This window comes from Pocillopora damicornis, chromosome 2 (genome assembly GCF_964200805.1).
Source record: "Pocillopora damicornis chromosome 2, jaPocDami1.2, whole genome shotgun sequence".
NCBI classification, from domain to species: domain Eukaryota; kingdom Metazoa; phylum Cnidaria; class Anthozoa; order Scleractinia; family Pocilloporidae; genus Pocillopora; species Pocillopora damicornis.
In genome coordinates, this window is record NC_142671.1 from 25,873,768 (window position 1) to 25,887,940 (window position 14,173).

Sequence of the window (14,173 nt, forward strand, 5' to 3'; positions counted from 1 at the left end):
AATTATTCATCAGCACCGAAGTGGAAGATTTGAATGCACCCGCGCCTTGAAAAGCCCATAATTAGAGAAGAAATGGCTGAAACTAGCGCAGCAGCGTTGATAAAATTCGCTTTTTCAATTGCCAGGAGTAAAATGCGGCAAAATGCCCTTTGGGGTGCTAAACTATTTGAGGCCTTAACCTCAAAGGAAACTTCGACAGGGTGATGATCACATAGAACTCGGGAAGCCTCGGCCTCCCACACAAACATTAACTTTAACTATGATTTAAGCGGTAGAACTAACTACTGCATAAGTTCACTCTTCACACAGTGTGTGATTTTTATTTCGTTTCGAAGAAGCAAGTGTTAGAGTGACTTACAGACCTCAAAACGTCCTTTCTATGGTGGAAAAATTGTGCAGGTGGATTTTTTTCTAACGAAAATCAAATCCTAAATGGATAATGATAGAATAAAAGCGTTTGTTGAGTAAGATGAAGAACGAGATGAATATATAACGACGGTTTCAAAATCGAGCGCTATTCCAGGTTGTAACACAGAAAAATTTTTCTAACAATAACATAAACAATATCTTTCTAAGCTATTGTTTCGTAGCTCCGCCCTGACAAGTTAATGAGCTAAAGCAATTTTCCCTGAGAGGGAATGCCAGGATGAATGAATTAAAGCTCTCCACAATACTTTTTGCCGCTTATATTACGGATCTCTAATTTTTTGGCTGCTGCAACTAAATGCCTCGAGAACAATAGGCATTCCGCGCGATGTAGAGAATATCAATGGCAGAGAGTAAAGAAAAACGGAAAGCCCTTCAAGCTAGAGAAAACTTTACGAGGAAACAATTCAAATGATACTTGCAGATTGTGTTATTGCGATTCTTCCATAAGATCAAATGGAGTCTAGCCACTTTCATTAGTTCGCCGCGCGTCGCTGACTCAAAATATTTCAATCTTCTGGTGGCTTTTGCCATCTTCTGTTTCTTCGCCGGAGTGCAGTCCCCAACCTAGGACGGCGGTAACCGCCCGGGGAAGAATTCGGTGACCAAATCTTTCAGTTTCAGGAAAGCGCTTCCTTATTTCTCGAGTGACGATGGCGTCAGTTTTTGGGTGTCAATCAATGACTTTAAGTGTGACCCTTCTTGCCGCAGGTGAAATTACCCTGTCATTCGATTACTTATCAACCGGGATTCCATCAGAAACCTTTCTTCCTTCATTAAAAACCAGTTGTTAATATAGCTTTGATAACCTGATAAAATTCCTTGGTCGGTCTTCTACCATGATACCATAATATTTTGTTAAAGACTCTTCTATTGTAAAAGATGAATGAATTAGTAGCAACAGGAAATTCAGAAAATCAGACGATAGTGTCTTCGACTTATTTTAATTAGAGATCCGTGGGTTTGTCTATGTGTGAGGGTGTCTCCTTAAAAGAGAATGGTAAACTTGTTAGCACAGATTTCTAGCCTTTAAACCGATAGAGCAGATTTCAAGACTGTGGTGTTATTATGGTAACCTAATATCATGAAAATGATTACGATTTCTTGAGCCGAAAGAAAAGTTAGGGGGGTGGGGGGAGGGAGGTGTGACTTACGTGACGACACACACACAACAGATGAGCTGAGGGTATTTTAGTCCATATAAGAATATTGAACGTGTCTAATATAACTGTCCTGGGAATTAACTTTTATCAATGAAAGTGGAAGTTATTTACTCAAACAAAATTGGAATTAACCAGACGTTAGTATCTCGTTCAATGCACAGCTTTATTGCTACTTTCACTTTTAAAAAGGCTGATAAACACTCATTTATCAAAAATTCAATTTTGACAAAAAAAACCCTAAATCTAAACCTTGTTCTCGGATTATTGAGCAAATACAATTAAATCACCACACCAATGCATAAGCAGCTAAGACTCTTGGTCATTACGCTTTTTGCCTTTTGTCCCTATTTCTACACCCACTTGAACAAAGCACTATTTATGTTGTACTTCCCATTGTACTGATTTGCCACTGCCAGATAGGTGTGATCTTTGTACTCAAATGATGTCATATCAAACGCTCCATGGGAAATCAAGAAATCTCTTGATACTTGATGAACTGTGCTTCAGAGGCCTGGTACACAACTGACTGAGTGTTATGTTTCAAGCTGCTGTCGTAGTGATTGGCCATGCCCAAGTAGGTATGACTGCTGATCGCGAATGGATACCTTGCAAGGGCTCCACGGGTAGGAATGGATTGGAAAAGAACGAACTTGGTACCATCCTATTTATAAATAAACGAGTCAGTGTTGTAGGAACTTCCAGAGTAGTGGCAGGCAAAAGCGAGGAATGTGTGACCATTGATATTAACAGACTTCACGTCAAATGCCCCGTAAGTTTGAAGAGACTGTGGTTCGACAAAGTGTCCTCCTGGCCATTTGAAGACAGTGGACTGAACAGAATACTTCTGTTGAGGGTTGTAATAGTAAGCGAAAGCGATGTAAGTGACACTGCTTATTTCAAATACCGTATATCCCCAGGCACCTTCAGCTGCTATCTCCTGGAACATGTTAAACTTGACGCCACTCCATTTGTAGATGACTGATTTTGTTGAGTGGGTACTTCCATCATGATAGTTTGCCACTGTGAGATATCTGTCTCTATTTAATGCGAAGAACTTGAAGTGTGCAGCTTAACTTAAGCGTACTCAAGGCCATATGCACCTCTAGTTGGCAGGGTCTGGTAGAATGTGAACTTTTCAGTCGGTTCATCCATCTTGTAAACCACGGAGCTCGTCTTGAATTTGTGGATATCTCCATGATTGTTCCCAAAGGTGAGGAGCAGACTTCCATTAATGGTAAAATGTTGAACAGCTGCAGCTCCTCTGGTTGGTAAGTCTTAAACTTTCTCAAAGAAGTGGAAACCAGTGGAACATTCTTTGATAAAAAAAAAAAACAAAACAAAACAAAAGAAGTGATTAACAGATCTTACCTCCCATTCGTTGTTTCCGCTCAGAAGGGTTTCACAACCATATTGTAACCTACAGAAGCTTCAACAGATTACTCTTTTTCGGGAATTTCTATTCATTCAACATGCGAAACTGTTGTTCAACAAGTTTTTCTACAAAACTAATGTTACCAAAGCAGCATTCCATCCTCTAAAACACATAATTCTCTATCACTGTATTGCAATCAGCATATCAGAACATAAATATATATTCAAAGTTAAATAGGGAATAGAACGACTTGAATAGAATCGCATGTAAAGATTTTTGAGAAAGATGAATATTAATAAACTGTACTGATTGCAATTCAGTGATAAACTATGAGGGTCGCCGAACCCGTCTTTTAACTGCAGGCACATTGAGCTCAAATTAAGGGTGTTTCTAAAAGTCCGTATTCTCGTTAGTTTGTGTCATAAAAATGAATATATGATTAAACTTTAATAAATAATTGGTTGTTTTTGACGCCATTTTCAAGAGATCACACGACTAACTGTGAGAAATACATCCATCAAAGACGATGCGTCAAGCCTCTTTTAATTGGCTAAAAGTGTCTCAAAGGTTGAACTCATCGCATTGTGCAAGGTGTTATTTCACTTTTTGTAAATTATAATGAGAATTCCCTAAAAGCTTTAATTTAAGTAAAGGCAATACAAACAAAATTGATTAAACAGAAATAGTATACCACGAACAAAAAATTAGCTAGTGGCTGATGTACACGGCTCGATATTGCCGTCTTTGATTTTGCTGCTATCTTCGTAACGCGATTTTATAAAATAAAAACGATTAAGTCCTCTAAATGGCCATAAGTTTTTTCAGCATAATTTCTTCAACTGACCTTTAATTAGTTGAAAAAGCTCTAGAAATATTAGAACCGTTTCATTGGCTTGCAACCTTATCACACCACACCAAAGTAATGGACCAAATTTGGCTTTTTATCTGTCCAAAATGGAGTATTCTTCAATACAACGTAGTTTGTGCCTTGATCTGGGGGTGTTTTACTGTGCACTTAGATACATTTATCATTAAAACAAAACAAGTATAAAACTTAGACATAGTTTGAAGCTACACTGGTTTGCAGATTTAATGAATGTAACCGAAGAAGTTACAATTCATAGACCCAACGTTTCGACACTCCTGTCTTGACTTAGTGCCTTCATCAGGGGTGATGAAGGCACTAGACAGGAGTGTCGGCACTAGACAGGAGTGTCGAAACGTTGGGTCTATGAATTGTAACTTCTTCGGTTACATTCATTAAATCTGCAAACCAGTGTAGCTTCAAACTATGTCTGATTGTCCACCTGGTTGCCGTGTGAACTTTAATATAAGTAAAAAACTTATTCCAACCAACTATGCCTTCAGCTTGCATCAGTTAAAATTGAAAGGGACGTTTTACTGTGCACTTAAACGGCAATCATCAAAGAAATGAGTAGTTTAGGACTGCAGGTGGCTACTGATATATCACAATTTTTATAGCATTGACAAGAAGTGGGGAGTGTATAATGATGCTGAAAGGTAGTGTTGTACAAGATTTGTCTCACATAAAAAGCAGAAAACCTGCCGCATCTCACATTTATGAATATCCTGTTACACAATAGAAAGATGATTCAAGAATATAGTGACTAATTAGGAGCAAGATCGAGACATTCGACTCGCCCGTACCGAGACCTCCGCCGTTTCAGAGCACGCCCACAACACCTGACACAAGCCGCTCTGGAACGAAGTAAAGTTTATTGATCGTGACCCTTATTACTACACGCACAAGGTCAAAGAGGCAATTCACATCAGACTTCACCCTAACAACATCAACAGGGATAATGGAATAGAAATTCCAGAATGCCCACGATCAAAAAACACAATAACAGGAGAGCTGCACGACAGCGGACCGCCGAGGGAGCAAATCACTGAGTGATAAGTAAGGATCGAAATGCACCAATCAGAGCTGTTGAAAAACAACCAAGCACAGCGGAGCATCATGCTTTATAAGATCACTCATGACAAGTCGGCCTCATCGCCTGAAGAAGACTAGCAGTATGCAGTCGAAACGTCGCGATCTACATCACACGTGACTGCATCGTGGGACAAACGAAAAACTTACCTTTTAGTGACTAATTGATAATTAACCAATGATAAATTGGTGACAAATAATCATACCATCATATCAGTAATGATAATAATAATGATAATAATGGTGAAGGTATTGATATTTCATAGGGGCTGGCTGAAGAACCACAACGCTCCTCTATCGGTCTGTCCTCTTGGTCCAATAATGATTAAACTATGCTTCTTTTCTTCTTTTTCTAATTCCATTGCAATTCTATTTTTGTGAGACTTTCGTTCCACACAACAAGACATTCTGCGTTGTATAATATTCCGCCATTCCTCCAACACGCTATTCCACCAATCCGTCATTCTACCGTTCTATTATTCCTTTGAATAGGGTCACTCTGTTAAACACAAGGTATGGTATTTCAGACCTTGCTTGCTTCGCGAATTTAGCGGCTCATTGGCGCATTAGTCGCTGATTAAAATGGTAAAACGCTCTCTCTTCGAATAATTTAATTTTTTCGCGAAAGTTTCCACGATGTGCAGATCAAACCTATTCTGCAACCAAAAGCCTAGCCTGCAGAGCAGGCGTAATTTAGGCTAACCAGTGCTAAGTAATTTCATAACGAATATTATGGCCGCCATCTTTGATTTTAATGAGATCGGAAGGCTGGGAAGAGGAAAAATTTATACTAAGGGGGCGGTCGATGGTCAAAAAATAAGGAGAGGGATGGGTGTAGGGGAGTGAGGATTACGCCTGCCCGAAGTCATTGTTATTTTGCCACACTCCGTTCGCCCTCGAACGGAGTTCCTGATTTTGTTCGATTTAGCTGCAGCTGTCAATCTGGAGATATACATACCCCCAAATGATTTAAACGTCTCAAGTCGTCATGTTTAACACCACTGTGAAACATAATGGTTGAAATTCGGTAGTGCACTGCAGAGGCTTTGGCGTTTCTTATGCGTGCTAGCGTTGCTGTCGCTAAAGCAAGAGAGTTTATCTCTGGGCCGCACTCTTTGAAAGCATTCTGCGATAAGCCACTTGCACCTCGAACGCAGTCAAACCAGAGGGGACAGAAAATTCTTACCTCTTTCATGAAAATTTTGTTCGAGAAACTAGCGAGCTCGTCCGGATTACGCGCCTCCAATATGTATCCAGATTACAAGTATTCGTCAAACTCGAGCGACACCAGCTTGGAGATTTCCTTATATAGTCCAGGCTTAATTTCTTCGTGCATTAAAAGCGCATTAATCGCTTCTCTCCATTGTTTGTTAGTAACGTTCTTCACCAATGTTTTTGTTTGGGAATCTCTGGGAATTCTCACAGTCACGTTTCCAGACGGGTTCATGAACACGATTTTTACACCATGCTTTAGAAGGTCTGTCACATTCATATGACTAAGCATCTCGCTTTCCTGTACCAACAAGGCAGACGAGGTATTCACTGCGTTTTCAAAGGTGAGAGACTTTTTCGATCGCATGAGAGGAGGAACGTCTCTCAACGGAGTCCTACCAATCGGGGAACGAACACGTACAGATTTTGATTTCCTCCACGGTGGACTAGCTTTATCTGGCGTGTCAAGGTTTCTTTTGCTAGTTTTCACTGGAGTAGACGTCGTTGTAGTTGCATTCATGACAAAGTGGTACAATTGGCCTAAATTTCGAATCTTACGGCCACATGGGTTGCAAACACGATCTGAAAATCTCGAGCTATCTTGCACTAAGGAAAATCCAACTTGACGAACAATTTCACTCAAAACAACTCCAAAGCACTCCTTCCGTTTCGAAGGTTTAAAAATATTTACTGATGAAGAGTGGCTTTGCTTTTTTGAAGGAAACTCTCAAAGCCTACAGTTGTCACTCGCACTCGTATCGGACATCATGCACTATATGCAGCTGGATATGACGGCTCGGCTCCCGTGTGTTTGTTTTTTGCCGGAAGTCATTGTCAAAGACTTTTAAATAAACTCATTTTTATTGGTTACCTTCTTATTTCCGGAAATGTAGTGAAGCGCAACTAATCAGGGGGCGTATGGCATTTTAACAGCCTCTTCGGGCAGGCGTCTTTTCTCCCCTCCACCGCCTCCTACCCCCACCGTCCACTCTAACTGCAAATCAAAAATGGCCGGTCGAACAAATGATCGCGAGCTTTTAGCGTTAGCTCGCACCAACAAGACGCCTGCACTGCAGGCTACCAAAAGCCTTGTTTTTAATATCATTCCTGTGAGGCCACTACAAAATTATTTCGATATTTATCATCTTTTGTAGTGTAACGGCAAGAACTAAATAAAAAGCATCTTCCGATGTACTGGGCATAATTCGCTGATTCACACGGTAAAATACTCCCCTTCAAAGAAAAAAGTTTTCCTTTAGGTTTTTCATGATGCGCCGATCACACCTTATGAGATATTTCTTTAAAAAAAGCTCTGTTTTTTCATGCGCCATCCGGGAATTTGTCATCGTCTTCTCTAGTACTCCAGAACAAAGAAGATGTAACACAGTGAACATCGGGTAAAAACTGGATCAAGATTGGAATTCTATTGTTACCATCACTCACTCACTCATTTTGACGACATATGCGGCCTCGCCTCCTATAGCAGACAGTAGCCTCAAAAACAAGTGAAAAATTATTCCTACCATCTTTACAACACCTTTTCCCGGAGGATGGCGAGGAACTCTGCAAAAAATTATTGAAAACCTCGTTATCATTCATCGTCGTTTCATGCTTTTGCATGTCAAAGAACATCACACAATAACTGCCAAAAATAATAACAATAATGAAAGAAAAGTAGTAAATTACTTGTTTTAATATTTCACTACTTAAGAAGTACATAAGGACTGTTACACTTCTAAGTGATGATTTCTATCCATTATATCTTTCCATACCAGGTCATCACATGTTCCCGGCATTCCTTTCTGTCTATTTAGTCCTGGTGATCCTTTCTGTCCAACAGATCCTTTCTCGCCCTCGATAAAAAAGCGAGCTCGCTTATCAAAAGGTTGTATGACACGGACTTGACGGGGAGAAATTGTTTCGCTATTCTTCATTAAAGAACTTTGAGAAGTTAATATTTTTAAAGTTTATCTTTTAAGCTGTGTCGGGCGAAAGAATTTTCCATCTAAACCTCGTGAAAACTTTCTTTAAGAAAGAAGCCGTAGCGCCCCCCCCCCCCCGGCTGAATAATGACCAATCCCTACCAGGTCCTACCAGGGGTTCTTAGTCCTACTATTATCGCAGTTTTTTTGTCCAGGTCCTAGTTTAACTGAATGATTCAGAAACTTTGGAACTAGAACTACCATTCTCTCCCTTTTGTCCTGGTTCACCCCTCTCCCCCTAAAGAAATAAAAATTTAACGTATTAGCAACGTACTTCATTGTGTTCATTGACAGCGTCAAAGTCAGATAAATCTCCAATACGGGAAAGTTAAGGAGCAAGAGAACTCTTACAGTTCGGAATAATGAATTGTTCTTCCTTGCCAAAACCTGATTCTATAACTGAATCTTCTTGGCTGGGATACCTACAGTAATCACGATTTAAATATTCCAACTAAACAACCGGTAACGGTTGAATTACCCCTGGATAATTTAAAATGAATCGAAATAATCTCTCTATAACCATGACAACAGTTTGATTGATGTACTTATGAGTACACGACTAACAAGGAGAGGTACGTCATATACAGTTCAACACATTTGTATTCTCAGGTTCGTTTCAGTGTAATCTTTTTAACAATGGTTACATTATCGTTTAAAAATACATAACCTTTACCCTAACTGTCCCATTGCGTCCATCTTGTCCTATGTTGAACATATTGGCGATCAGTTCAAATTGCGAAAGCACAGATAAACGAAAACAGCAACAAAAGTCACGTCTTAAAAAATTATATCTTCTACATAATACTTCTTTTGTTTCAACTTTGTAAAAGGTTTCACATGTTACACCTTCGTTTCTCAAAAAATGTACTATTCAAAGTAATTTTCAGTCATTCAAACTCGTTGTAATATTAACTTGACACAAGGCAACTATATAGTCTCTAACATTTACTATACTCATCACGTTACAACGTTTACGTTTTTTTTTCCTCGTTAAATTCTCATAGGGGACCAGTCAGTGAGTCAGCCCGAGGAGTTTGGTAGTGTCACGATAAACTTTACCTGATCCTCTCCGAAGGCTCTGTAATATTCTCATGAGTCCCCACCCCTACCCCCCATTGGCAACTGGTTGACAGTCATTTTGCCATAGTCCCCCTTGAAATTCTGTTGGCGACGACTGATCACCCAAAGTCCTCCACCATCCCTCCCAGAATACTAAGAATAACCAATCCCTATCACTTTTATTTGTGAAGGAATTCATGTTGAAAATATTTCCTATCTAAATCAAAAATTCACTTTGAATAAATAACTATATCACCGCTTATTCCATCGCGTCCATCTTTTCCTGCATAAAAAGCAAATTGATTTTCTTATGTTAGGTAGGTAAACAAACAGTTTATTTTTATAGTGAAACGTTATTCATTTTTAAGTCAATTACTCCATAAATGAACCATAAAGTAACTTTCGCACATTCACCGTTTTGTCCATCTTTTCCTTCTTTTTCTGTCCAGAAATTAACAGAAACCAAACATCAGTGAAGAAACTCGAATTTCTCTCTTTCTCGCCCATAGAGCATATGCAAATAACTACATGCTCGTAACAAGTACTGAAGTATTTTTATTATTTACCCACCATCTTTACAGTATCCAGCTTGTGAAGCATGGCAGTTTGATTTTGTCGCTGTTCCATGACTCTGTTAAAAGGTTTTAAATAAAACCGAAGAGTGTGCCCATAAGTTATGAAATCAAAGGGGTTGATTAGGAAGTTACACGCTCGAGCAAAACTCAAAAATTCTCACTTTCACTTTAATTCCGATTAGACTTCAATTTGGTTACCTGATTTGTTCTGTGATTTTGCAACGGAACTCAACAAAAAGGCTAGAGCCAACACAAAGAATAAACGAAACATTTTCACTCTCAGCGCCCTCCGATATGAACTGGCAGACAAATCAGTCAGCATAAAGGGAACAACTTTCCAACTCTGTTTATTTTACCCCATAACAGGAAAATTCAGGATGTCCAAGGGCTTGTGTTGTGAGTAGTGTTTACAATTCACGATGAGAATTTGTAGTTTATGGATTACGATATGCTAACTGACCGACTACGATGAACTTCTTATGTCTCCTTAAAACATCGTTATCTTGTACAGTGATCTTAAAACATCGCTATCTTGTACAGTGATTTGGTAAGGAGAATTTAGACCCTTATCAGTGAAGATTAGTTGTTTGGTCTTTATGTAAATTCCCACGAATTACTGTAGTGAAAAAAATAAATGTTTTGATCTGTGGAAGGAAAGGTGTCCATAGCAAGAACACAGCTCGCTTGACATCATTTTGAGGATTTTTTCAAAAATGTGATGGTTGATATGAATACTGTTGGTTGAAAGAAAATTCTCGTTTGCGTTTACTAAGTAGGAAACACACAAGTTCATTCAATATAAAATACGGTTGAATAAAAATGAAATAAAATAAAGATAGTAAATTGCCGTGGATTTAGGATATAAGTGTGCACCTTTTTGTTAAAACCATTCTCGTGGAGCTTAATGGGATTGTAACGACGCCATTTACAGTAAGCGAGTTTGAAAGAAAAAAAAATCGGTTGTCTGCAACCGTAGATCAGAACACTGTACCGCAATCATTTAAAAGCGACTGACGAGACTTAGTTCACCTAATTATCATTTTAACTAGCAAAATATTATCAGTGGCATAAGTCCGAAGTTTCCTTTGAATAAGATAATTTTTCCTAATAGTACATCCTTTGAATCTTTCGTTTCTAGAATCAAGCAGTATTTATGGGACAAAACTTTTTTCAAAGGTTTTTCTTTATTTCTTGGCTCCTTAGCCTGGCTTATTAAAAAGATGACGTGTAACTTAATATAAAGTTACCTTGTTGATACGCTATACGCGTATTATCCTGTGTTTAAAATATGCTTATCCAGCGTATAAAAATATTAGGGGGGAGGGGGATGCACGAGACAGCTTTGCCATGATAAAATGACCCTGCTTACCAGAGTAACAAGGTGTAATGAAAATAGCAATTATTTTGAAAATATAATATTCTCCTTCTTTTTTTACGAGGCAGAAGACATAACTCTAAGAACAACATTAAAGAGTAGGGTGTCACTGGGGAAAAATTATGACTTATCGCTGAAAGGGTTACTTCTTAATAAAGTTGACAAGTGAAAGTAAATACCTTGGTGCGTTGGAAATTTGATCAAGTTGAGCAAACGACTCATACACACTGTAATAATACGTACCTCGCTGTGTTTATCCCGTGTTGCGCTATGCTGACGTGTCCAGATGATCAGAAATAGAAAATTGCTTATTGTTTGTTAACTGTCCGTTCACTCAGTTCACTAAAACCGTCCAAGCTGTATTGTCAGAGAATAGGCTCATGAATTTTAGAGCTGGGATTATGATTTATTGCAACAAAAAAAAATTAATTAACAAGGTAACCAAAGGCAGAAGAGAATGATCAAGGTCGTTTGCTTACACCAGCTATCCACTGTCACAAAACAAAAAATATTGGGAATAATTGAATTAAGTGATAACTGAAAAGGGTATGTTCGTTTTAGGTCTAAGTATCTAAATGACATAAATTTGAGTCCTCAGGCCCATAATTAATAAAAGTGCTATGTTTTCATTATGTTCTGGACCAAAAGGGCTCCTCGCTACACTTCACCTAGTTTCCATACGACAAGTTGTCTAAAAAGGGATTACTCGACAAGATTGTTAAGACTCTGAAGAAAAAGTAAGAAGAAAAACGGAAAAAGCACTTGTATCACAACCGCCTTTGCTTCACCTCAAGAACCATGCTCTACATTCAACATGTAATGAAAACGCTGAATATATCAGGATTATAGAATAACGAAAACAACCGCGTTCTGTGGCAAATACAGTGTAGTTACATGATTTACTAAGTTGTATAGAAAATGATATTGAGGTCAACCTTACTTCCATGATAGCCTTTTTTTTAACTTTGACTCTTGATGAAGCTATATATTCACTTTCTCATGTTTAGAAATTCTTAGACTGGCAATCAGAATTTCATGTAATCGGTTAAGTTTCACATTTGTGGACGAATCGAGGAGGAAGGACCTCAAAACACGATGTCAATTTGTTTAGTTTTTCGAGAGTTCGATTAAAATTCTAAGAGTCGCTCTGACGAAGGGCTAACGCTCGAAACGTCAGCTTTTTTACCCTTTACGGTGGCTAATTTACGTTTTCAACCCAGTTGTTAACACTAAATTACCTGCTATACTCTCCCACCGACGCAGCACCACAGTTTCTTTAGAAACTTACCCCTTTATTCTAAAATTCTAAGAATTTGGTTTCGCAATCGATAGGCGTACTTATTCATGAAAGTGATATGTAGAAATAAACACTTTGTTTCCGTGTCGCGCTATGCTGACGTGTCCAGATGATCATCATAAAAAATTGCTTCTCCCTCACTTTGCTCAATCTAAAAAGTTGTGTCACCAAGCTCACTTCTAAGGCTGTTAAAAACAAAAAGAAAGAATGTTTCTGGCAAATGATGTAAGCAGTAACCCTTGTTGACGAGAAGATCATAAATTACATAACAATTGCAATATTACATTTATGCTCTTGTCAAAGTCAACAGAGCGTTGAGAGCAAAGAATGTTATGAACTGTGAAAATTTAAAATTTACTTAGAATTATGGTACCAACCATTATCAATATTCTTGGAGCCAAAAGTAATCAGAATTAAATGGAAATATCACCCCTGATCTCTTCGTCTCTGTAAAGAATTCATTAGGGGGTGGGGGTGGGAGGAGATGTGAATTCTGTGACAAAACACACACAGAGCAGGTGAGTTGAGAGTATTTTAGTCCATTTAAGAATATTGAACGTATCTGATAGTACTGTTCTTGGGATCAACTTGTATCGATGAAAGTGAAAGGTATTTACTCACACAAAATTAGAAAGAAACCAGACTTTAGTATCATGTTCAATGCACAGCTTTATTGTAGATTTCACTCTTAAAGGGGCTGATAAGCACTCATTTATCAAAGATATCAATTTCGACTATCCCTAAATCTGAACCTTTTCCTCGATTTTTATCAAATACTATCACTATACCAATGCATAAAGCAGCTAAGATTCTTGGTCATTACGCTTTTCGTCTTTTGTCCCTATTTCTACACCCACTTGTACAAAGCACTGTTTATGTTGTACTTCTGATTGTAGTGGTTTGCCACAGCTAGATAAGTGTGACCTTTGTACTCAAATGATGTCATATCAAACGCTCCACGGGTGGAAATCTCTTGGTACCTGATGAACTTTGCTTCAGCGGCCTGGTACACGGCTGACTGTGTGTTGTATTTCTGGCTGCTGTCGTAATGATTGGCCACACCTAAGAAGGTATGAGAGCTGATTACGAAAGGATGGCAAGCGAGGGCTCCACGAGTAAGAATAGACTGGAAAAGAACGAACTTGGTACCACCCCATTTATAAATAAACGAGTCAGTGTTGTAGGGACTTCCAGAGTAGTAGCAGGCAAAAGAGAGGAATGTGTATTAATGCTGATATTAACAGACTTGACGTCAAATGCCCCGTAAGTTTGAAGAGACCGTAGTTTGACAAAGTGTCCTCCTGACTATTTGAAGACAGTGGACTTAACAGAATACTTCTGACAAAGGAAGGTTACGCAATCATGGCGACTTTGTTGGCGGGGAACTAATTTGTGTAACAAATGATTCAATTTTACATTGAGTTATCTCTGATGGATTCTTTAAATAAGACGAGTAAACATCATTTGGTTTACTTCCTATCCTAGATAGACCAGTGGCGAATATTCAGAAGACTGAAAACACCTGAGTTGATAGTTTTTTGCAATATGAAATAAAATTTGTGAGTTGCGTCGTTTTGATGCGTGCGAGATGAAGAACATGTATGAATGTCTGTTATATGTAAGTTTCTCAATCAATAAATCAATCATTTTTGTTTTTAAAACGTCTGTTTAAAAGAAAACCGCAAATATCATAATGCCAAACAGCTTATATTAACATGATGGTATCCTGTCCAGGGTATCCTGTATGAAAAGTAAGAG

General features: G+C 38.5%; 1 protein-coding gene across 1 annotated transcript; it reads right to left on the bottom strand.

Annotated features, from left to right (window-relative positions):
• Positions 1-1,954: 1,954 nt before the first annotated feature.
• On the bottom strand, positions 1,955-10,014 carry LOC113677065 (uncharacterized). Its single transcript, XM_089198052.1, has 9 exons — positions 9,928-10,014; positions 9,739-9,799; positions 9,583-9,609; positions 9,425-9,451; positions 8,777-8,811; positions 8,294-8,347; positions 7,900-7,980; positions 7,651-7,690; positions 1,955-2,433 (listed from the first exon to the last, which is right to left on the bottom strand). The coding sequence occupies exons 1-9, from the start codon at positions 10,012-10,014 to the stop codon at positions 2,348-2,350; spliced, it is 498 nt and encodes a 165-aa protein (XP_089054178.1). The 3' UTR covers positions 1,955-2,347.
• Positions 10,015-14,173: the final 4,159 nt, after the last annotated feature.

Coding starts and splice junctions, on each gene's coding strand:
- LOC113677065 (XM_089198052.1), bottom strand. CDS start 10,014: ATGTTTCGTTTATTCTTTGTGTTGGCTCTAGCCTTTTTGTTGAGTTCC. Junction 9,800..9,927: donor AATCAGGTAACCAAATTGAA/GTCTAATCGGAA, acceptor ACCTTTTAACAG/AGTCATGGAACAGCGACAAA. Junction 2,434..7,650: donor GAAAAGGTGTTGTAAAGATG/GTAGGAATAATT, acceptor AACCCTCAACAG/AAGTATTCTGTTCAGTCCAC.